At 32.9% G+C, this 26263-nt stretch overlaps 1 protein-coding gene across 3 annotated transcripts in view; it reads right to left on the reverse strand.

Moving 5' to 3' along the window:
- Positions 1–544: 544 nt before the first annotated feature.
- jvl (javelin-like) overlaps positions 545–26263 on the reverse strand; it is a 180049-nt gene continuing 154330 nt past the window's right edge. For 2 of the 3 annotated variants that reach the window (XM_088257278.1, XM_088257277.1), the window contains exons 4-6: positions 12545–12634; positions 4608–5327; positions 545–2141 (exon numbers count right to left, since the gene is read on the reverse strand). In XM_088257278.1, coding sequence (XP_088113404.1) covers positions 1569–2141; positions 4608–5327; positions 12545–12634 — 1383 coding nt within the window. In that variant the 3' untranslated portion in view covers positions 545–1568. Of the gene's footprint in view, positions 2142–4196; positions 5328–12544; positions 12635–26263 lie in introns of all 3 variants that reach the window. The other variant, XR_015837311.1, reaches the window with a different exon arrangement.

Consider the following 26263-nt stretch of genomic DNA (forward strand, 5'->3'; position numbering starts at 1 on the left):
GATACTGATAAAGAAAACCACGTGACAAATTACTTGCAAGTTGAAAACTCGATTGCTTTAGAAATAAGGCACATTAATGTAATTATATACAAAATTTGCATCCCGATCCTTCAAACAATTCTTATCCCTAAGTGAGTGGGTGAAATAGAATACATATCACAGAATGTTTCATTTCATAAACACACAAAAAAATCAGTTCCGAAAAGGCATATTCTTTAGAACATACCCCACTAGAAATAGTAGATAGTTAAATAAAAACATGTTCATCACAGAAAACTTTATTGAGGAATGCTGAAAAATATACTTGATAACGGTTAAAGGTACAATAAAAAATTTAGCTTAGTTATAACAAAAAATAATCCAAGTTTAAGCTTTAAAATCTAAAAAAAATCAAAGGAAATCCCTCTTATTATTTGAAAAAATATATGATTATAAAATGTAAACAATATCATAAAAAAAGAAACACATTGTATAAATTTAAGCTGCAAAATGATGAGATACCTTTTTTTGAGCTGCACTTCGTAAAAAATATAAACCTAATATGATTACATATATGCAAATAATTATCCATCTCAAATAGCAATACTAATTTATAAAAAAAAATATAAATAAACAGTACAATTTCGTCGAGTGAGCAGATTATAAATATAGATCTTTTGTATCCATGAAAATTTATACATTTCAAAATCATAAATATGGGGATTCCATGGGAAATAATCTAATATCATTGATAATTGTACATGGGTTTATTTTTATTTTTTACAAATACAATCGCTAAGATGACAATGCTATGTTGTGTAAATAGAATCATTATCATTTTATGTTTAACAAAATATTATGACTTCACAATAACCATTATTAGATATTTTGAAAAACCAGATTTTTTATTTATTAAAACAACATACTAACACGAAACCATTGACTATAAAACGAGAGGTTTATTTTAATAACAATATGCATATTGAGAGATATAGTGATAATTTATATTACCAGATAATATGATATAGAACTACGCTTTATGGTTTATGAAGGATATTTAAAAATACGGTTCCAAACACTGCTTAGATTATAATAATCATTAATTATCTGGAAATAGATAAATGAGCAAATAACCAGACTGCTTTAGTTACTCAGATAAGTAAAATCAAAGATTGGGATCAAAACTTCTCGTCAATTAAAATTAATAAACTGTATCATCTCGATTTCTACTTTCGCATAACTTTACATAATATAATATAAAATTGGTAATAACTTCACATTGAAATGCCTAAAGATTCAGTCAAAAAATTCAAAAGTTTGAATATGTCAAACCCATTATTGATTACTATTTAGGCACAAATATTAGTGTTGTCAGATTAGACTTTCTAAGCGTCGTAATAAAGTTAATTCTTGCGGACGGGCCTCATAATGTTAAAACAGACATTTAATTACATAAGTGTAAAATATTATACTCCCAATATTTGGTTACTTATTGATATGTTCATTTTACCAAAACTGAGGATACTTGAAACTATATAGATTATTAACGGTTACAGTAAATACCTGTGAGGTATTATTACAAAACATTCTCAAAATGTTTCTTCAAAAGATATTCGTCTCTCCAAAGAATCACACTCTGCTAGTCCCTCCCGTTTAACACTATCATTAGTAACCGAGTGTAATTTGGAACTAATATTGGAATGGAGCATGGCGGAATTGTTGATGCTGTCAAAATTATGGCGAGGATTTCTGACCCAAACAGATTCGTAACTGTGGCAGAAAGGCTGATTAAAAAACAACACGTCCGATTTTGTGGGGGAGTTCCGCAGAGTGTGAACATCCATGGTGGTCAAATGATTCGATCTGTAGGAATGATTCAAAAACTGCTTTACGGTGTTGGGACTTTGGTATGCAATATCAATGTGTTCTTTTTTAGATTCTAATGCGTCCATTTTCTTGTAATAGTCTGATGTCAAATAGTAGAGTCTCTTGTCTTTGGCTAATTCGTTGCTGCGAGTGACAAAGTCCTGAAGTATCTGGGGCTCTTCCGTGGTCAAACAGTCCCGCCTGGAACCGTCCGAGTTGAGGGAATCGTGGAAGACTTCTCGCTCGTCGATGGCAAAGTTCACCCAAGGATTCAGCCTTACACCAAAAGCTGAGAACTGCATAAAAAAAATCATTAGTGGAAATCAGCATCAAGTTTTAGTCAGAAATCGCAGATATTGCTTTGGATTTTATTTAGTATTAACGATAAAAAGCTAAATTTTGCCATAAAAAATAAAACGTACATATATACATAGATATTTTGAACATTTGCTTAGGTCTTATCATATGAAAATATTAACTGAATTCTCCTACATACAGGAGTTATACTACATAAAATTTGTGTATTCTATATAGCTGTTATTATGATGAAATTATTATTTGGGATATCAAAGATTGTAAAAACTTATTATTATAACCAATTAAAAGATATTTTAAAGATATATTGAACTTCGTAAAATACTGTCTAAACATATGCGTATTGTAGACAAATATCCTAATTTTCACTGGTAATCTGCAGCAAGCAAACCATAGACGTTGTCAACATTTCAGCCACCTTTAAAGGGGCCATCTTTGGGGCGATATTGATCGATATATTAGCAACAAGTGCTAATGATATGTCATATTATCTTAGAAAAAATGCTACCAGCATCTTAATAGTTTCTTATTTAAGAATTTCATCAAAATAATTTGATTCTACAGATTTATTACAATGTGTGTAATATAATACTATTCATTTTCTAGATACAGTGCATCTGAAGACTGAAATGTTAGTATGTGCTACCGTTATTAACCATCAGTGCAAAAGTGGTTTACTATATTTTGTGAAACTATAAATTAATCATTATAAGGTTAGTTTAATACTGAAAAGTGTTTTTATTTATAAACAACATAATAAGCAAAATAAAATATTATCAGTAGGTACTTTTTTAACACATGGTCTGTAAGAAATTATATAATTTATATATAAGTCAATTGGCAAAACCAACTTATGTTGTGGGATGGAATCTCCGCTGTTTAAATTAGTTTAATATTGAAAACTAAAGTACCTTTTGCTTTCTTTTTAATGACTTAGCTGATTATAAGATAAACAAGAATTTACATAAGTAATGAAACATTCATTGCGTCTCGAAAAATAGGTCAGTTGAGGAAAATTATAAAGACAATAAATTTGAGGAAAACATTATTTTTTAGCATAAAAACTGATAGGCGATTATAAAAATTATTTTAAAAAATTGTCAAAAGAATTTTTAAATATACAAACAAATTTCAAAGTAGAATTAAAGTTATTTTTAGTATTTGAAAACATATTTATATGTAGGCATAAGTAAATAAAATAACGGTTCAATATAAAATGAAGATTACACTTTTAACTCCCAAATATAAATGCTTTAAAAAAGTGTAGTCAATATTTAACATCATTGATAGATTTATAACCCTCCAGTTCACAATGTGCATGAAAAATTCAAACTCTTCACCATATGTCATGTTCGATAATGATATGGCAAGATATAAAAAAAACTGTCATTATTTTATCTGGAGGACCAAGCAATAAAAAGGGTTCAGCGGTATTTTGTGAAAAAATAATGGGAGTATGAAAGAAATGAATTAGTAACAGCATTGTAAATTCATAAGGATTAATTAATGAAGCTGAAAAATGACAAAGTGAATGATTCTTGAAATTTTTTTTTTTCATGGCACTTAAACCAATATTTTGTTGAAATGATAAATGTATGAGTATTTTTTTTATTGTTTTCCGAAAAAAATATGTGTGTGTAATAAAAACAAATGATCCACTTACTTATAGAGTGCAATATGTACAGCTTCACATTAATCTTAAGGTGGGGACTGACCAGAGCATTTCGTCGTAACGTAACACGTTACGAGGCGAGCGTTCGTATAGTCAGTACAGCAAGCCGAGCGTTGCATTTATAGTTTCGGATGCTCGCTGATGCTCGCCGCGAGCGATGTTACGACGTTACGTTATGACGAAATGCTCCGGTCAGTCCCCACCTTTTGAATCTCTTTTTTGCTCATAAGGTGAATACAAAGTGCTTTTAAACAACTTATATCAATAAATATATATTGAGGATAGCAAAAAAGTAATTAAAAATACCATAAGACGAAAGCCAAAAAATAATAAAATAAAAAACAAAAAAAAACAAGCGACTTACAATCAGCTTAAAGGCATAAACATCTGCAGGGTGTGGATTGAGTGGAAGTCGGGACAGTCCACCAGAGGATCAAGCGACGAACGGCCACGGGACCCGGGACCCGGGTAGCTGTTATTCACAAGAGATGTGTCGTGCCTGACATGACAAGGTGTGCTGAGACATGAATATTACATGACATGGGAACACTGATCGAGGATGCTGTTAGTAACACACACACGCTAAATATCCACCGACCAAAAAGTCAAACATATTCACAATATCCTTAAATAAGTTTAAAAATCGGAGGGATTCGATAGGTCGGCGTAAGAAGGCAAGAGTGGACTCGGCGTCTTTCTTTAGTTTATCATCTTAGGAAGGGGAGTTGTCGAGAATTTTGAAGAAATGACTCCAGAAAGGCTTATGCTGGCGAACCTTGGGATCGGCCGCGTCGGGCAGTCGCGCGGCTCCGCTACTCGCCCTTCTCACCGGCACCGCCGACTTCTTCCCGTTAGCGAGAGACCCGCTACCGAAGGAGTCCTTCTTGCCGGCTTTGGATATTACGGAGCTCGAGCCGCTGATGTTGGAGTCTCTGATCCGGGAGAGCGAGTCGTTGTTACGCACCTTCCCTGTCAGGGAATCTTTGCCGGGTTTAGCGGCGTGACTCCTGCCGAGGGAATCCCGGCTGCCGGATTTCAACGTCACGAAGCTGGAGTTCCTGCCCGGACTCTTGGAGGACGAGATGGAGTTGCCGCTCTTGCTGCCCGAGAGGGAGTTCCCGTCCTTGTTCCTCCAGGACTGCGAGGAGCCGGGCCGGCCGAGGGAGTCTCCGCTCCGGGAGCGGTAGGAGGGAGTGTCCTTGGAGCGGCCCGTGGGCGGCTTGGGGGCGAGCGGGGCGCCGGGCAGCTTGGACGGGGGGAGCGGGATCTTGCTGGGCTTCTTGCGCGGGGTGTCGGTGGTGCGCTCCGCGTCCTGCTCCTCCTCGTCCGACTGCAGGTGCAGCGGGAGCGGGAGCAGCGCGCGCATGCTGCGAGGTCCCGCCCCCCCGGAGCCCCCGGAGCCCCCGGAGCTCCCCTCCCTCGCCCCCCGCCCGCCGCTCTCCAGGACCCGAACGTGCGCTCTGGTACCTTCTAACTCGATAGTCTTTTCTTCCAACTGAAAAGCAGAAATGAAAAACTTTTCAAAACAGTTTTGGAGGATATAAAAATTATAATAAGGCGGAGAATAACAACTTGAATAAATATTCGGGTCAATATCGGTTTCCGAGAAAATAACAATTTGAAAGTAAAACAAGTCGTAAAAGCAGATACTGCGCTTGTAATTTGGACAAAATCGAAAGTAATTTAGAATGCGTGGCAGATGTTAGTCGCTCAATACGGCACGCTAGAGTTACCGATGTCGGCATTTACAGCACCGATCATAATAATTACCAGATGACGGTACCAGCAGCGTGTGATGTGATTTCACGCCGCACCGCGAGCGCACCATATGCAAGGCTACCACTATCTCCGGATAAATACATACCCGCCTCTCTACTGCATAATCACTGACTCATTTTAGGAAATATCGTAAAAATCCTAGACGATCCAGATAATGGGGTCCTTTCATTTGCGCACGACATTTGACAACATATGCCCACATAACAAAAAAATTAATAAATTTGTGGCGTGGGCAAATGACGGGTGACAAGATAAACTGAAAAACATTGCCCGAATACTGACGAAAATAACGTAAAAATAAAGTTTGAATCTGATGTCTTTAACGTAAAAATAAATGTTATAAACATCGTCAAGTCGCTTATTTCCGAGAACATCATAACTTAAAAATCATGATTTTTCCAAAGATGCATTTTTGAAGCACTAAAACTTTGTTATAAGTATAGTCTTGTAGCTATTAGTATAGCGAACAATTGTAACAGTTTAATCGAATGAAGTAGTGATACTAAATTAATGTTTAATATCACATGGTATAGCTTCATGCGTTCCTAGGGTTTTTCACAGAACCGTTAAAAAAACACCACTTTAAAAACGTATTGAATGAAAAAAGTCAGGGACTGCGTTTGACAAAAAAAACATAAAGCAAAGAAAACAAAAATCAAGTAACTAACCATCACGCTGCTTCACCGTAGGGTAGACAGAAATAATAGAAAGCCACACCGATCTATTTTTGCAAACAATCTTCGCCTCATTTTCATGCATCTCATACATACCCGCCGATTACTCCGACTCCTGACCCGACCACTTTCAAGCATTTGAAATACTGCATCATGTCAAGTTCTCTGCCCCTATTTCCAACTATATTTCACCTCATAAATTTTTGTATTGTTATATACAATACTAAAATTTCGAAAGTTCTATACTTATTCATAATTCAAGTGACAGAAATGCTTGCATTTTCCAATAAAAACTAAATAAATACAGCATAATTTTACAACAAGTTTTCTTCGATTTCATCAATTGATTCGGCAGTCAGTTTGCGTGAAAATCTATCCATTTTTAATTAATGTTTTACTTAATAAATATCACTATTTCTTAAAATCTACTGTTACACGTGTTTTGATGCATTCCTGGTGTTTGAAAATGATGCGGAATGCATCGAAACACGTGTCACAGTAGATTTTTAGAAATAGTGGTATTTACTAAGTAAAACATTAATTTAAAAAAATAATTTAAAAAGTTTTCTTCGGTCTTCCTCATACCAAAAATAACAAAAAATATTGCTATTTGAGAGCACTATCGTCAAAAAAATATTAAGAGGAATGAAAAAATGGAAAACTTGGCACAATCAGGTATGTCAAATACTTGACAGCGGCCGGGTCAGGAGTCGTAATAATCGTTGGGTACGTAGGAGGAGATGCATGAATGTAGAAGAGGCGAAGAATGTTTGCAAAGACAGAGTGGTGTGGCGTTCGATTCTCTTTGCCTACCCCTGCGGGGAAGCGGCGTGATGGTTAGTTAGTTAGTTAAAAAATGAAGTGACATATCGGTGTTGGCAATCCTAATGGGACATAGGATAATAATGATTTTCAACAATGCGGCGCTTTGAGGGAGTACTGTGACCGATTCAGCGGTTCGTGATTCAGTAGTTAGCCGGTCGTCGACAGGCTAGTCTTCAGAGAATCGAGGGACCAAAGAGCGCTATTACCGGCGCCGATGGTGCAATGGATACGGCGACTGAAATCTGAACCTGACAACCGCGGCTACCAGAGGCGACGCGGCGCGACGCGCGTCCGTCGCGTCTCGATTACGATTTGCGCGACTGCATATCGGCTGTCCAAACTTAAAACACAGTAAGGGACATTTTTTTGTAGTAAGTTTTTTTCGCATTTTTGGACTTAGTATAATCTACTTAGTCCAAAAATGCAAAAAAATGTATTACAAAAAAAATGTTCCTTACTGTGTTTTAAGTTTGGACAGCCGATATTACGACAGGAGGCAAAAACGGAAAATAATTTTCTGGCCTTTCTACACGCACTGGTTTGTACATATTGTCGCAAGAATCTAATGCTTTTATTATTATTTTTTTGCAGAAATATAAACGAACCGAAGTTTAAAAAACTTGGGCAAATAAAAATATTCAAACGTAAAAATATTGAGACAAATATTTGATGGACAAAAGATTAGCCCACAGCTTAATATTCTTTAAACCCAGGTAACATTTGACGTTATTGAATTTTTCTTAAAACACCGCTTTTGTATTGAAATAAATAAGTTTTTCTTCGAAATAAATATGTATTTGGTTTTTAAAAGAAAAGAGTTATTGAATAAAAAAGAGTTATTGTGTTACAAAAAAATTATAAAAATATTTTCAATATATATTCTAAAAAAGTAAAATTCCAATGTATATATTCTAAAAAAATTAACATAGAAAGACGTCTAGCCACTAGCGCGGCCAATCGCGTTCTAATTTGAACGTTCGAGATCTCAACCTTAAGTAAGTTGTATTGGAAAATGCAGGTGTTACTGTCACTTGAAATATGAATACACAATATTCGAATTTCAGTATTATATATATAACAGTACAAGAAATTTTCAAGGAAATATGAGAAAAGGAAAACCGAGGAAAATTTGACATAATCCAAGTATTTCATATATAAGAATAATCGGCGGGTATTCATGAGAAGATGCGAAGAATGTTTGCAAAGACAAAGCGGTGTGGCGTTCTATTTTTTTTCTGCCTACCCCTGCGGCAAAGCGGCGTGATGGTTAGTAAGTCAGTACGTTTATATTATGAAAACATTTAATTAGATAAAGTATATTCCAGTCACTGCATTACAATTTACAATAACTTAATGCTGGTAATTTAAAACATTTTACGTTACGGAACAATTTTCGAAACTCTCGAACCATGAGATGCGCTGGATTGACTAGTAAAATATGTAAAAATAAATAATGATAGCCGCGCAGAACATGTAAATCCCTGGAAGGTAGCAATTCGTCACGGGTACTTAGAGAATAAAAGCAGTGCCAGAGTCGTGTGCTAACCGAACGCGGGTCTATTTGGCCATGTTTATTGAAAATCCACATACCGAAATTTGTTATTAGACATAATATGTTTATTGCATGTATTCATCGGTGTGTGTGGTGAAGATTATGGATCATTACAGATCAATCATGGGCTATAAAGCGGGGCCTTGTGTCGGTAGTAATATTAAAATAATGTCTAACTTTTGTTAGGTACTATGCTGTCTTCTATCAGCATATTTTATCTTTACTTTTATAATTTAAATTTGGTAATATGGCTAAGAATACCATGACCAGGCTGGATAAAATTGAAGGAAAAAGAATATCTCAAAGGCCACAAAAACTCGACTAGTAAGGGTACTAATTTTTTCTTATATTCCTACATGGAAGAGAACTATAAAAAGAGCTGTATATGGAGGACTATAAAAGCTTGTGAAAGGCAAAAAATCGATGCCTTAGAGATGTGGAGTTGGGAGACGTATGCTCCGAATTCCTTGGGCCGCGTAGAAGACAAATATTTCCATTTTAAAAAAGCGTAGAGAAAAGTAGATGACAGCCTTCTTCCGTCTGTTTGAGACGATTCCTTTAGTTTTTCAGACATTTCGCCACATGAAAAGATGACAACGTTGAAAAGTAAATGGTAAATAAAAGAGGAAGATCCTCACTAGATGGACTGACCAAATCAAGGCTGCCACAAGTTCATCACTGTTTGGAGCGATACCGATGGCGAAGTGTCGGGAGAAGTGGAGAACTACACAAAATGTTTTGAGAACAAGGAGAGAGGATGATCACAAACCTCAGCAATTAGGACAATGACGCAGAAGAAGAAGAAGATGAATATTACAGGGATAACGTAAGTTATTAGTGCAATGTTTTCATGCCTTACAAATTTACAGGTAATTAAAGATATTCTTTGGGAGGAGCTGTATAATTAATTAATGAATTAATTCATTAATTAATTCAACCTGGCACTCTAAAATAAAGGCACTCCAGTAATTAACAAAGCCATCATATAAAGAGGAAAGATATATCGCACATTAGCGTCGTAAATCTGTTTCACCGTTTGATCATCATTCATAGGCTCCACGTGTTAAACCATCTCAACACTCCTAAATTTACAAATTTCATAAGACGCAATTAACGAATGATGTTTCATTCTTGATGAAGTTCTCAATAATCCTTTAATGAGGAATGATGTTTCATTCTTGGTGAAGTTCTCATTAATCCTTTAATGAGGATTGATGTTTCATTCTTGGTGAAGTTCTCATTAATCCTTTAATGAGGAATGATGTTTCATTCTTGGTGAAGTTCTCATTAATCCTTTAATGAGGAATGATGATTCATTCTTGATGAAGTTCTCATTAATCCTTTAATGAGGATTAATGATAGTAAGTATCAAGAAAGAAAAAAATAAATACAAATGTTGATATCTAAACATAGGTGAAGAAGAATATGGAAGTCTGGGTATTTACTGGGCTTATGATCTGTCATAGGCTGGTTAATTGATCACTGTAACATCTACCATTGTACTTATGATTGACAACCACATTACGAAATTTTTGAAACACATACCATGTATTATCAATCACATGACGCTTATTATGAACTCAATGATGAGATTTTTGATGGTATGAGTTCCAAAAAATTGAGTAGTGTGGTTGTCAATCGTGGGTAGAATGGCGAATGTTATACTTGTGTAAAATGATACCTTAACCAGTCTATAACATACCATAAGCCCTGTAAATACCCAGACTTCCACATTCTTCTTCATCTATGTTGAAACGTAACTTCCAAGTGGAGAAACCCAGATTTGTGAACAAGTATTTGGACACACTCAAAATGTTGTGACAAAAATAAGTGATAAGAATCTATTTATATCATCAATCAGTTTGTGTGTACTAGCAGCTTGCCAGACAGGTTTCGAAGATTGAATGAAAAAATGCAAATGACCGACTTGCTACTTTTGACGAATTTATCGTAACTAGCGCGATGCGATGTGAAGCCGTCTGTATTCAGATGGCAGACGGAGGTGACGCCACCTGGGAATTGCAGAGGAGAAAAAAAAGGGAAACTCGTTTTGGTATCGCCTGAAATGGAGCACGCCCGAGGTCGCCATAGGCACGGAAATAACATGTCACCATTCAATACTCGTACCTAGTTATTTGAATTTGCTAGATATTTATTGTATTTGTGAAAACAGACATACTTAAATGATTAAATAAGCAATAAGGAACAACCTTCTCGTGTTTGACAATGTATTTTAAACCATTTTTTTTTTTTGAAAATACAATACCAATGTACAGGGTGGGACAAAATTAATAACTCTATCAGAAGAAGAATTTTTGCAAATGGCTTCGTACGTCAATTATATTTGACATTTGTGACCTACACGGTTGCAGTATACAAACTTATTTAGGGTGGCGCAAAATTAATCAATTGATTTTGTTTTTCAATACTTTTAAACTAAATAAAAAAAATGTTTTTTTTTACTTAATAAAAATCAGAATGGTCTGATAATGTCGGTAACGACGAAACTCGGTTACTGGTCAAATCAAATAAAATTGAAAAAAACATATACGAGTATGTGGTTGTTGTTTTATTGTATAAAATGTATTTACACCAAGAAATGTCAGTACAAAACTTAAATCTATTAATTTTTTACTCTTTTCCATAAAAATAAATTAATACATTTTACCGATAATTGATTTCAACATAAAAATTTGACCTAGAATTGATTTATTGTAAATTCAAAAGATTCGACTCGAGAGACATTCGACAGTTAATCGAAATAAAAATTACAAAGAGAAAAAAATGCATTTTCTACGTTTGCTTTCATTTCTAATTAGGTACACTTGTACCGATATAAAATTAATGATATTGTTGTCTAATCTAAATCGTTGAAACGTTTTTCATCGCGCGTCCGACGCCGCAGAGTCGAGAAAGTTGTATAAAAAGTGGTTAATATTGTAGATGATTCAATGGCAAGAATGAGTGTAGAAATAGGCGCCTATTTTATCTGAAAGCATCTCATGATGAATAGGCATAATTCCTCGGGATCCAGTTTCTAAACGAGAATCGGTAATTACTTGCCATCTTTGTTTTAAAAAATAATCAGGCAAGTAGGTATCTATCTATAATAGTGATAAAAAAATCTACCTACCTCATGAATGGTATTCAATAGTTTTTTATATTTATTTGGGTGATTGAAAATATTTAGGTTATCTGTTCAATACTTGGCCAGATTTAAGGAAATATTTATGATTTTGATGGAAAATAATCGTACTAAAAAACAAATTAATATATATTTTTAAATGCCGAGAAGATAATTAACAGTAGAATTATTTCAATTATATTTTAATTTTATTACAATTTATTTAATTATACAAACATACATTAACATTTACAAGAATAATTATTTTATTAATTGTAAATTAAAAACAATGAGTTAACGACACTAACTGTTATTGATATTTTTGCGGAATTTTAGTTGGGATTAATTTTACTTGGATGTTCTAAGCATGCATGGGGTTATGAAGTCTCATACCTACATTACCGAAGAAATATTTATAAAAAATAAATGTATTTTCCCAAAAAATATAATAATATCGAATGTTACTTTAAAAGTCTCCAACGACAAATAAAGAAAAATAAATTTCAGAAAAAATATTCGTCGCAAGTTTGCATTTCAGGGGAAATAAAGAGCAATAACTCTTAACACAAAAACGGTCTCCTGTAAAATTTGTGCAAGCGCAGATAACGATAATTATAATTAGTCAAGGAGTGAGACGATATTATTAGAGAGTTTTCATATTGATTTAGTATCGAATTTAAAAATGAACAGAACTGATTTTTATGAGTTCTTTAAAAATGACTCTTTTAGGTATTAAAAAAAACATATATAATAGATACCTGAAATTTGAGATCATCTCTTTCCTCCGTGGTCCTGTGTATTCTGTCGACTAGAGTTCGACTGATGTTTTCTATTTTATTTTGCAGCAGCTGTAAACAAAACAAAAAAACATGTTAAATAAAAAAATTACTTAATTAAAAACGACATACTTTATTCCTTATACAAGGAATATATCGATGGCCCACAATTGAAGGGTAACAACAACTTATACATATAAAAATGACGTTTTCAGATAATATCAGTGCTAAGCGATCAAATATCGTTTTTTATTATAACCATTTTTTTTAACTGATTCATGTTTGATAGGTTGCCCAAGTTTCAAAAGGAAATATCGTTTTTTCCGTGTTTAAAATTTAATTGCTCTCAAAATGTATCTTTGAATCTGGGAATGTTTCAGCGTTCTTATTATTTTTTACTTTAAACTTTTCTAAGTTTTTTTTAATTTCCGTACGTCACTGGCAAGAGTTCGTTTTAATAAATCGTTTAATACCATTTTTTGTCAAATATTATTTAGACAAAAATATTGATACTGTTTAGTACTGGCTAGATGATCAGAAAAAAACGGATGTCGATGTATAAAATATCTAGCATTTTGTAAAATGAAGAGATATATAACAAATGAATGCACGATGATGTTGCAAATATTTTAAATGAATAGCGATTTTTATAATGGTGAGGTCTAAAGAATTCATTCCTTGATTAAAAAAAAACATGTTCATCATATTATTATTTTTGAGTATATCTACAACAAAATGAGAGAGTTAGTTAGATAAAATTATACCACGTAGGTATGTAGTGTACTGATAAGTCAAATTAAATTTTGGTTGCCTAGAATAAAAATAATAATGTATGGAAGCGAAACATGGAACTGGCAAAGGAAGGATGAAAGCAGAGTGAACGCTGTTGAAATGCGCTCCCTCAGACGAATGTGTGGAAAATCATTGTATGACAGAATTAAAAACGACGATATAAGAAAGGAATGTAAGGCTGAACGAGGAATAATTGAAAAGATTAGGAAGAGCTCTTTGCGGTGGTATGGACATGTGGAGCGAATGGATAGCGAGAGAATGACTAAGAAAATATATGTGGCGAATGTGAGAGGGAAAACAGAACGTGGACGACCGAAAAAGACTTGGCACGATCAGATCAATCAGAACCTAAAATCTGGCGGTGTCAAAAGTCTGCGTAATCGGAGGGCATGTATGACTAGATGTATGGATGTGACGGAGGCGAGGAGTGTATGTCAGGACAGAAGAGTGTGGCGTTCCATCCTCTCTGCCTACCCCTGCGGGGAAACGGCGTGATGGTAGTAGTAGTAGTAGTAGAATAAAAATCTGAAGCATTGGAGTACCAGCGAATCATTTACAAAAAAAGATAAAATAATAACATATAAATACATAACAAAAGTAAAGCAATTGGTAAAAGCTTTCAAAAATTCTCATTTCTCTACTAATCAGCGTACGTGTATTACGTACGAGTACATTTGACCTCAAAAATCATAGATTGTACCAAGTTCACCTACATTATAATGTAAATATGTCTATACGCGCAGACACAAAACATCACAAGTAAAACAATAATACCACGGAGTGAAAAGTTAAACAAAGCAGTTAGTTGAACCAATGATAAATACGAAATGGTACTCACACTCTACTCAGACACAACTCAGACATTGGGTGTATATTTACATTCGGGAGCAAATACTCCGTTTCACCGCACAGAAGTCAAACACACACATCAGTAGGGTTCAAGGCAAATAAACGCGTACAGTATATGCTGATAACTGGTAGCCAGATATGTAAACACTGAGCGATGAGGTCTATTCTATTAAACGGGCGAAACGTAACGGAGTTGACAAAATATTGGATATTATCCAATGGAACAATGAATTCAATAGAAAAAAGTTCCCAGAGCGCCGGAAAACTAGTCCATTGATAAATGTTTGTCAATACGAGTCAAATACCGTATTGCTCAGAAACCTGTGATACAACGGTGTGATTGTTAAAAGGTAAACAGAACAAGTGTCAAAGGAACAGAAAAAATGTGAAAGCGGACTAAAGAATAAGACTAACAGATGTTTGGTGTGTTGGGTAAATTAATAAGATTTTTCCTTCTTTTTTCTTGATCTTTTTTCCAAATGGGAAGCGATAATTCATCACATTATTTATTATTTAGAATTTGATGCGTTTTCTTGTGTAGGTATACTAAAAAATAAATTATGACTTATTTTTTTTGTTGTTGACATTTCATCAAAGATGAAGAAGAATATGGAAGTCAGGGCATTTACGGGGCTGACGACCGTCATAGGCTGGTTTAAGTGATCACTTTACACACGTGTAACATTCACCGATTCTACCCATTATTGACAACCACACTTATCAAATTTTTGGAAGTGTGGTTGTCAATAATGAACCAACTTTGAAACATTATTCTTGAATCACTAGAACTTCACTAGGGACATCTATTGGTGAGATGAAAAGAAGCTTTTTATTGAGCAGAAACTCTTTTATTATAATCACACACATGAGAAACGCCAGAAAATACAATTTTCATTTTTATTATTAAGCTTATAATTTGACCAGATAATTTATTATTTGGACACACTCAAAATGTTGTTGATAATTTATCATTTTAAATGTTAAAAAATGGACACAGGAGTTAAGTACATAACACAGAAATATGAAACTAACTGTTCATAATATTTTCACAAAGTTACAAGTGTGGAATTTTGTAATTGAGATAGTACAAGTACTTATTTTGTAATACTTATACTATAATAATGTGACTGACTTGATGTAACTGTTCTGTAAAATTCCCAAAAAAAAATCAAATAAATAATTGAACGTGAATCTGACAGAGGCATCGCAACGTAGTATTAATCAACACATATTTTTACCGTCATCTTTTTACGCACGATTGATACATTTATACAATTAGATACACAGAAAATACAACAAGATGACAACAGAGAACGAAATTTCATTACCTTTAATACCCCTATTGATTTTTTAAAAGTTTTTTACTAAGAGTTCTTGATATTTATTACAGTACGAAGGACTTTGAATGTAAACGTGGCGCCTTTTAATTGTAATACGTAATGAAATTTGATACACGATAGTCAAATATTTTACTGCACAAAAAAATGAATATGGTTTTGAGGCGTTTCCTAGTATGTGAAATAATCCGGGTTCGGGTCCTACATACAAATAAAAAGGTCTTCGCTAAGTAAAAGCTTTCTAAATACAATCAAATATAGCTGTTGTGAACTCGATCGCGGAACGCCATAAGATGGATCATATATCTATGACATCCAAAAATTTGGGAAGTGTGGTTGTCAGTCATTGGTAAAATGTTACACGTGTGTAAAGTGATCACTTAACCAAGCCTTTGACTGGTCGTAAATGCCCAGACAAGTCCTGTAAATGCCCAGACTTCCATATTCTTCTTCATCTATGCTGAGATGTCAAAAAAAACATTCTTAAAACAATTATTTAATAAATAAAAATGTCATCCGTAAGTAAAAAGTTCAATAATGTTAATAGATTTATATTATCCACTGACACTTCGTGATGGAATTGCATTTTTAATTTATTATTAGATTAAAACCAATATTTTTAGCTTTTCCACTTTTTTATTTGACCAGCGACCGGGTTTCGTCGTTACCGACATCACCAGTCTGATGATGTCGGTAACGACGAAACCCGGTCGCTGGTCAAATAAAAAAGTGGAAAAGCTAAAAATATTGGTTTTAATCTAATAATAAATTCAATAATGTTATAAATAGTGCATTGAAGTCATGATTTTTGAAGGATACCTGTTATTTAAATAATATTCCAATAATATGTAGTTCAAGTCCGCGTTAACTATCTAATAATGATCAGTAAAATAATTAACATCCTATATCAGATTACTCTTCCTATATCTATCTCTCATTTCCAGTGTCGAACTCGCCGATACACTCACCATTCACAACCGCATGATAAATATAAAGCAGTTACCGAGACACTTTGACCCCGAGGATCTTGTATCGAAGTTCAAGTCTGATAATGGGAGGCTAACGTTGTTCGAATGGAGGGCGGCTCGCTGTATCGTGATGGGGAATACGGCGGCAATAAGCTGTGAATAGAGAGGTGGCGATGAACTCAAAGGCGGCTATTCAATACGAGAAGTGTCAGAAGCACATGGCCGGATGCTGGAAAGAGATTGAATCATTGACTGGTTCTCTCGCGTCCGTCAAGTACGTGAGACAAGCGTGTATGCATTGACTTGCAGTCGGTAGCCCTGTCCTGTTTGTTTGGTAACGTATATAGGACTGAGATATTATACTTAACATAACACATAATAACATAACCCTGTGAGAAGGTTTGTTTTTATATTAAATACTATGTTTATCATTGAAAAAGGACGAGTCTGAAATAAATGAGAAATTATTTTTTATATTATTTTTTGACATCTCAACATAGATGAAGAAGAATATGGAAGTCTGAGGATATACGGTGCTTACGTCATAGGCTGCTTTAAGTGATCACTTTACACATTTTACACACATTCGTCAATTCTACCCATGATCGACAACTACACAACGAAAGTTCTATTTATGTTCCAATTTCGAAACATTGTACTTGAATTACTAGAAATTCACTCGAGACATCTATTGGTGAGATGAAAAAAGCTTTTTATTCAATGAAACAAGTATTTGGACACACTCAAAATGTTGACAATTATTTGATTAAAGGGAAGATAATGTTCGATAATTATTAAACCTCTTTGGAAATATTTACATCTCTATATAAACATTACATTTCTAAATAAACGTTACAACTCTTGTGTTACAAATATCTGGAATAGTGAGTAACTTTTGTGACAAAATAGCGTGAAGTTTGTTATATTTACTACCGCATTGCTTAAAAAAAACCATCGTAACTTCTAAATTGGACTAAAATAGCATATTAACATAGTAAATCCAACGTACACACGCTTCTACGAGTAAGGGTATGCGACCCTGATTGCCCTAAGCATTGCAGTTATTTTCCTTTTTCTGTATCTACTTATCTTTTTGCTTTCACGTAATTAACGATAACACTGCGTCACTCTAACGCAGTGTCCTTAGCACTAAATGTGTATTTAGATGCAGACAATGGCCAAATAATAATAATTAAAAAGATATGCCGTAATATGATAATATTTTGTATAAAATTTACTGAAAAAGAAACCCAAAGATTCTAATAAACCATTCAATTAGCAAATTAACGAAACACGAGTTAGAAGAATTCAATTCAAAATTATATTTGAATACCGAAATATTTTTTTTTTGTATTGTAGATGAGAATGGGTATAATCATTCGGTTAATTTCTTAGTAATTCGGTGAGTATTGTCTAAGTTTGTGAATAAATTTTAATACTTTTGCTAAGACATTTTCGTAATTCCTCCAAGTTTCTCCTTGAGTTAAAACTTGCATTGTTCTATTATATTATTTGTGAGTTCTGGGCCCCTGATCCCCGCACGCACCGTCTATAGTATTTCAACACAGAATTGAGTATTCTGGTAACGCTCTGCCTTCCTGATACTCTGTTACGTAAAAAATTGTAGTCAACTCTTATGAAATGTCATTCTCTAATTTTTCGTCATTTGCATTTTAGACACTGGAGGCTTTTATCTTCCGTGTCATAATATTCTAAAAAAATTGTTGCAACTTTAACGAAAATTATACGCGTGGCCCTTGTCTTTCATTACATTGCTTCCACTAAGAACTTTCACTTACTCGAAAATTTTAGGTAAACCGACTAAAAACCCTATTAGAAAGTGTTTACTGTTTATTTTACGGCTTAAAACGCTTTTTGTGCTTTTTAGTAATTATTTTTGATTGTTACTTTTTTATAAATACTACACGAAGACGAATGACAGAGTAATTGGACGAAATTTAAAAGCATTTTTGATTTATTTAGTCTAAATACGTGCTTCGGTATTTGTGCTATAATTGTTTAATAGGACCTGAAATTACATATTTTCTATTTATAAAAAAAAATTACTGTTCTTTCTTCACTTGATCGATTCACATTTCTGAACCAACTCAAAAAAACTTTCTGAATTTTATCGAAAATGTTTATCTCAGCCTCGCATTATTTCCTTACATCACCATTTGAACATCTATCATTCATCGCTTTACCGCACATTTGTCTGAGATATAGCATTTCGACTGCATTCAGTAAAATGAATTTATGAGGCGAATTTGGTTGCTAATAGAAGCAGAGGAAGATCGAGGAAAACTTGGCATGATCAAGTATTTCAAATACAGACCAGAACTTGATGAGAGTTGATATCAGCCCTTTTTTATTATTTTTTTAAATAAAATAAAAACATCAATTTTATAAGGCGAATTTTTATTTAAAAAAACATAAGAAAACTTAAAAAAACTCGTACATTTAAATGAAGTTAATATTAATTAGTATAAAACAACATAAATATTGATATGAGGAATGGTTTGGCTGAAAATAATTCATACTGACTCAACCAATTGCTTCAAGTATCAATAATTGGAGCCTTTACTCTTCACCCCTTGTATTTACGATTTGTGTTGATATAATATAATATTAATCAAAAGGGGAAAAATGAGGGTGTTGATCATAATATTAATATAATATAATAATTTAATATAGTCACTCAACGATAAAGAATAATCTCGTTTAACGATCGCTCACACAACAGTTATCTATTATACACCAACACGACGTCAACGACCAACTATCATACCATCAAATATATTCGTTTAAAAATCAGTGTTTTAAAATAAATACTTCAGGGGTCATTAAATTATCAAAGGACTGTCATAACACAGTCTCTTTCATGTTGAAACACAATTTTGTAAGAAACAAAATGTGTATGCAAAGTAAAACAATACAGTATTACTAACAATCATTATTATTACCTCATATTTAACGATGTGGCTGGTAAAGGGAATGAGAATTCCGTAATTTATTTATTTTATACCTCGATACTAAATATTATCGTTTAAAAAATAGTTATCGAAGTTTCGTAAGAACCATGCACTAATATAAAAGGTGTTTACTTTTATTTCGAGTAATATTAACACAAATAATGTTATATTTTCGTCTCGCAGTATAAATTGGTATTGTATGCTTATGAAAATAAAAGAAAAATAGGTAGGGTTTACAGGGTCATTCGTTATTTGGGTAATATTATAGAGAAACCCCGACCAGTTATGAACACTGCAGATTTCGTGTGTATTATATTATTATATTATATAATACATTACCAACTATTATAGACGTCTTTATTTAATGCCATTAAGATACTGTCTTTATTAACAACGATGATTTTGCCCAAATATTGACGGTTGAGTTCAAATATAAATACTATTTTTAGGACCGATATTCTGATTTTTCGTAGTGTATTTTTTTTCATGACAGCGGAATAAATGTAGTTAAATTTATTTAGAAACATTTCATGAATGACAATATCTAGCTTCATAATGATCAATATCTTTGTTGGGTTCAGGTTGTCATTCCTTGGTAGCTGTCGCAGACATTAGTTTACAGATTCGAGTCCACATTACCAAAACTTCACTCCTATTTCTAATAAAGAGCCAATGAAAATATTGTGAAATTAAAATATTTGGATACAAAACACGAAACAGAAAATCAATTTAAAAAAAGAGAACAGTTATTTTATATTTTCCAACGAGAAAAATATTAATTCTAATATGTCTATTGTTATACTTCAAAATTAAGAAATAGTTAAAATAAATTAAATACATTTAATAAAAATATATATTAATATGGTAAATGGTTAAGCTATAAATCGATATTGACTGAATCAATCTGTTAAGGTAAGGTGATAATAAACGGGGTTTTTACCCTAGGTACATTAAATATTACAGTTTTCAAATTATGCACCCACGTAATAATACACCTTAATAAGGATAACTATTATAATTTGCTAAAATTTAGTTTGCTAAAATTTTATCATTATTTATTGTACAGAAGTTTTTATAACATACGATATAAATGCCCACTCCTCAATGGAAATGGCGTCTTAAATTTAAAACATGTAAAATAATATTTACACAGAAAACTGCCTTTTCATAAATTTCGATCATATAATTACGAATAAAATAAAATTTAAATTAAATTAAAAATTAAATATCAAATAGTTATTCTGAAGGTTATATCCTGTTCCGTTTATAATATAATTACGTTTTATTATCATTACAGAAGCCTAGATATAACGTATTCTTTTGTGAAATTAATTTAATGAATGTTCATATTCTTATTTACATTTTAATGATTACATGTTTTAGTGCAGCAAAAATAAATACCGCCTCTTTCTTCACATATCACGACTGTGCCGATTTCATGGCACATACTGTCCTCACGATTTTAAGCAAGTAATTTAAAATTAGACTTCTCTTTTAGTAAAAATATAAACGTGTATTATGTATTACATTTTTTATTGAAGTAACATATCGCTCACTCTTTTCAACAACGTCATATATCAAAAATCGACAATTTTCAGCAGTGCACGTTTTCGGAATGCCCAAAAAATGTACTATATCCCAGCAAAAGCGGCGTATTTTAAACTTACGTACTTAATATTTACCCGCTACAGGGCAGAAAGTGTTGTTTTTGCATTTTGAAGAAAAGGTATGGTTTAATTATTTTTTTTAAATACACTAAATATTTTCAAATGAAGAAAAAACATTCAGGTTTTACCTAAAAAGATCTGTTGCACAGTAAAAAGTTCAATAAGTGGCTTGATATTTATATTTGATACATTTTATCACATTTTTATACTTTAAAAACGATCTCCTTAAAAATATCGTTTTTTTATATATGACGTTGTTGAAAGGAGTGAGCGATATCTGAGAAAACTTTCGAAAAAATTGTTTTGAGAGAAAATAAGATAAATTTTGAGGCGAAGACGCCTATTTGATGGTATTTTTCAAAGGCAAGTGAGAGTAAAAATATTTTACAACATTCTTAGTGTGTCCAAATACTTGTTCACAAATCTGGATTATCTCCAATTAGGAGTTATTTTTTGACATCTCAACATGGATTATGAAGAATATGGAAGTCTGGGCATTTACAGGGTTTACGACCGTCATAGCCTGGTTTGAGTGATCACTTTACACACGTAAATTCCTAATTGCAGATAATCCAGATTTGTGAACAAGTATTTGGACACATTCAAAATGTTGTAACTATACACCTACATGTTATGTCTACATTTTCAAATAAACTAAACACAAAATGGCATATTATCAAAATACATTCATCATTTTTGATCTAGAATTAGGTACCGTTTCGGTCATTGAGAGACAAAACTAACATAACAATTTCGGTCGCTAAAATAATATCTAAGTACGGCGTGGGTACTGGGTATGGTACCCACAACTTTTAGTGTGACATCGCATTTCCGCCCGTGTCAAAAGATTATCTGCAAGCGGATTAGGAGCCTACCGGATCTGGCGACCGGAAGTAGTTGATGACATCCCGAAGACAATTCGTGATACATTATTTAACCGAGAGTCTGATCCGGAGTAATCTTTGGACCATTAGTCATATTTTTATCGTTTTATCACTTCTATGTGGTTAAATGATCCCATATATAAACAACAACAAAAAACTCATAAAAATACGTTATCTTCAGGGTCAAAATTAAGAGAAATGAAACTATATACATATATAATATATAAGTTTGATATATGGACTATGCTGTTATGTGATTGTAAAAAAATGGCTTATATATTATTTAAATAAAATAACGACTGTGTGTACATGAAGTCAGCAGTATTATTTTTTGACATCTCATCAAAGGTGAAGAATAGTATGAAAGTCTGTGCATTTAAGGGGCTGACGACCGTCATAGGCTGGTTTAATCAGACTTCCACATTCTTCTTATTTCAAAAAATAATATGAAAATAACTCCTGTAATTGGAGACAATCCAGATTTTGTGAACAAGTATTTGGACACACTCGAAATGTTGTGAAGTCAGCAGTATTTGTAACAATAATGTGAATTTATAAATCTATATAAGAATCCAAAACGAAGTGTGTTGCTCTAAAGAGGTCAACAAACCTATTGTTTAACTGACCTGACATAAAATAATATCCAACTTTCTTACGCCAACTGTCCATATTTTTGTATGGGTAGGTACCTAACCAGTTTTTCTTCGCTATGCACACTCTAACCATTAGCATAATGGTTAGAGTGTGTAAACCAAGCTGGAAGACCTGGTTTTGATTGCCAAAGGGTTCAAAATAAACATAAGTGCTTTTTTACTCTGATATTTATTCTATATTACCCTGGACTGGATTCTGTAGCGCAAGACTGATCACCTTGCCTTCATATAATCAACGTTCAGTATCAATTTGATGCAGTGCCTTATGCGCCATTGGGTACGGACAAGGGTCGATAGTATGTAACCAGTTAACACGTAAATGTAATTGAACGTCGACATTTAGGAATACCTACTAATTACTTGATTCTCTAACAGTTAAAAGAGTTCACAGTTGCGAAAATAAAACTTTGACTGAAATTTAATATTATGCAAGTAATAAAATTTAATAACTTTGATCAAGTTGCCTACATTTCTGAATTATTTCTGAAGTGTTTGTAGAGCAACACACAATGCAAGACAAAAATAAACGTTTTTTAGCAATAACAGCACAAACACATAAAACAGAAGTCGACCTACTTGCGGTAAGATGACAGGCAGTAAAATTTAACGGATTTTTAACTATTGGCCTAAGTAGGTATACTAGTTTAAAAAAGAGATAATGCAAGTATTATAAAAACAACTTGAGCTAAATTGTATGAATTGTTATGAACAAATCAAATGCACATGTAACCTGCTTTAAAACAGCACAATATGTTCGTATTATATTGTAGATTAGAATTTTCGATATAATAATAGGAATACAGAGGTATTGTTTTGATGTTTTGTGGACTGTTCTTAACTCGGGATTTCACTTTTCCTTATCTGGTGAATATACATAATTGGTGGATTTTTAAGGCGAATTTAAGTGTCGGGTTATGATTCCATGGTTAAGTGTCGCGGACTCTTGAGTCGAGTTTCTGGGGTCGAGCCCACTCAATTTGATACCCATTCTTAATAATGACCCGCTGAGGCTCACAGAAATAGTATGAAATTAAAGTAATAAAATGACAAAAAATAATATTAAAAAGGCTACATCTCGTCAAATATACCGGGACTGAAAGAAAAAATTACAAAAAAAAAATCTTCCAAATTTATTGAATCTCCATCAGAAAACCTTATTTTCAAGCGATAAATTTACAAAAATCGCAACACACACTTGAGTACATCTAATGTTTTTGACTGCTGACAGTAAACTTCATGACAGATTGCGCTCAAACTTAGCGTCAAAATAGAGTAGGTACAGTTATGTCAACTTAGTTTAAAAAAAACTGTAAAATCATTTACGCGAAACTTTCAAATTACTCTGTCTCGCCATTTATTTGACAGAATGTACGCCAGAATATCGTTAATCACCAAAATATAAAAGTCGACAAAAGATAATACGAGGTGTCAAATTATAGTACTGGTCACATTTGTGTAAACATTATTATAAAGATAAAAATATTTAAAAGTTATCATTAAATATTATTAATGGAAATATCATCAATGATATAATAATTAAAAACATTTTAGTTTGGTGAGAAATATTTTGAATAACACAGTACAAAATATAACAAATAAAGAGTAATTTGTCGTCAATCAAAGTTTCCAGATTCACCCATATATTATTATTTTATTTTATTTTATTTTATTTAAACTTCATGTACAGAAAATAAAAAAAGTACATTGGCGGGCTTATTGCTAAAAAGCAATATCTTCCAACCGACCAAAGACGGACTAGTGATATTGATCAAAACGTTTGATACCATATATAGCCGTTTGCAATCAGTGGGCAGATAGTACTTGAACATTTAAAAAAAACATAAATTACAAATTGACATTTAAAAAGAAACATAAATTAACAAAAGACAATTATTATTTCAATTTAAATACAAAACTCATTTCTAAAATACAATTATACCAAATCATACTTAAAATCTTTACCATAACTAACGTGTATGTAATTATTATAATACAATATTTAAAGTCATTCAATTTAAATTCATTTTGTCAGATTTTTTAAATAAAATCACGGTTTTCCACCCCTGCCTTGTTGTATTACGACGAAACCCGGTCGCTGGTCAAATAAAATTTATGTGGAAAAAAACTAAATAGTTGTTATTTTATCCTAGTAGCGGAAATGACCGAACGGAAGGACGAACATACATTGTGCACCAATACACTCGCTGGGCAGTCAAACAAATCGCCTTTTGAATTTTGATTAAGTACTAAAAAACCTTGCCCGGATGATGCTTGGCTGAACAATCGATTGACATTATAATGAAAACACGGCCGCCATTGTGGCTGGCTTAGAATAATTCAGGCAAAACAACTTTGGGGAAACCATACTGTACAGTAAAAATATAAACCTGCCACTTTTCGTCTGTTCTGGTTTAATTAGGTTCAAGTAAAAAATGTCGAAAAAAAACAAGGGCGTTTTTTAAATGTTTACTAATGAGAACCTACCTAACAATGACATTTTTTTTAAATATTACTTATGTTTTTAGTAGTTATCTAAGCCAATGCCACGTTTTTGTTAAACTTCTTCAAGATCATCTGAATTGTTGAACGATCTGTGGTGGCTGATAATGCGTTTATACCAACAACTATCACACATAACATACTTTAAATAAGAATCAATTTTTTATACCATAATCAAGATATAATATTTAAAAGGTTTACTTTATTTATAATTTTAACTTCAGAACGCTATGCGAGAGTAATAAATGATTTATAACGTAAATTTTGCGGATGCGAACGTTTTTAAAATATTTAAGTTATTTAAAGCTTGCATTTTAAAGGAAACAAACGTTATAATAAGGTTTTTTAACTGATGATATTTTTGTAAAATTGATTTCATGGCATAACGATAACAATGGTTGTAACGTTAATGGAAACTTGTAAGCTTGAAAACAGAGAAGCAGCCCAAAACAGTCGATGTCAACTGCTTTTACCACACTTGAAGATTCCGCAGTTTCAATAAAAATGTCATTCCCCGCAAAAAATTGACTGCAAGTCAACTGCAGCTGTCGATACGACTGCTCAAAACGGAAAATGAGAATAATTAATTGCATTTGAACTGCAGATTGCTCAACTGCGTCAGCTTGAAAAACTTGGACGCGACTGCTTCAAGCTAATAACTAGCTAGAACACACTCACGCTACTAGCTAGCTAAAACAAGACTACTTGAAGCTACTAGCTAGGTAGAACACGACTACCTGGACAAACTTGGACACCTTAATCTTTAATATCGTGCTTATCTATATAAAACGACAATATTTCAAATTATGCACGTACGCGCTTACCGAAAATAATATTTTTCATCACGATAAAATTACCGGTCTTAAACCAGTATTTATGGTTATTTTAACTCTACTCAAAACGAAAAATAAGGTTCGGTTTACCGTTCATTGGCATTCATTCTATGGCAAGAAATTGATCATGAAATCACGTACATTTCTATTTTGACCAATTTTATATCGATAGTGATATCACGATGATAAGTAATATTTTAAATCACCGATAAAAAAATATCCGCTCAACACGTCTTTGACGAATTCA

This window comes from Brachycentrus maculatus, unplaced genomic scaffold (assembly GCF_059751285.1).
Source record: "Brachycentrus maculatus isolate JH-2025_06_01 unplaced genomic scaffold, ASM5975128v1 h1tg000077l, whole genome shotgun sequence".
NCBI lineage: Eukaryota > Metazoa > Arthropoda > Insecta > Trichoptera > Brachycentridae > Brachycentrus > Brachycentrus maculatus.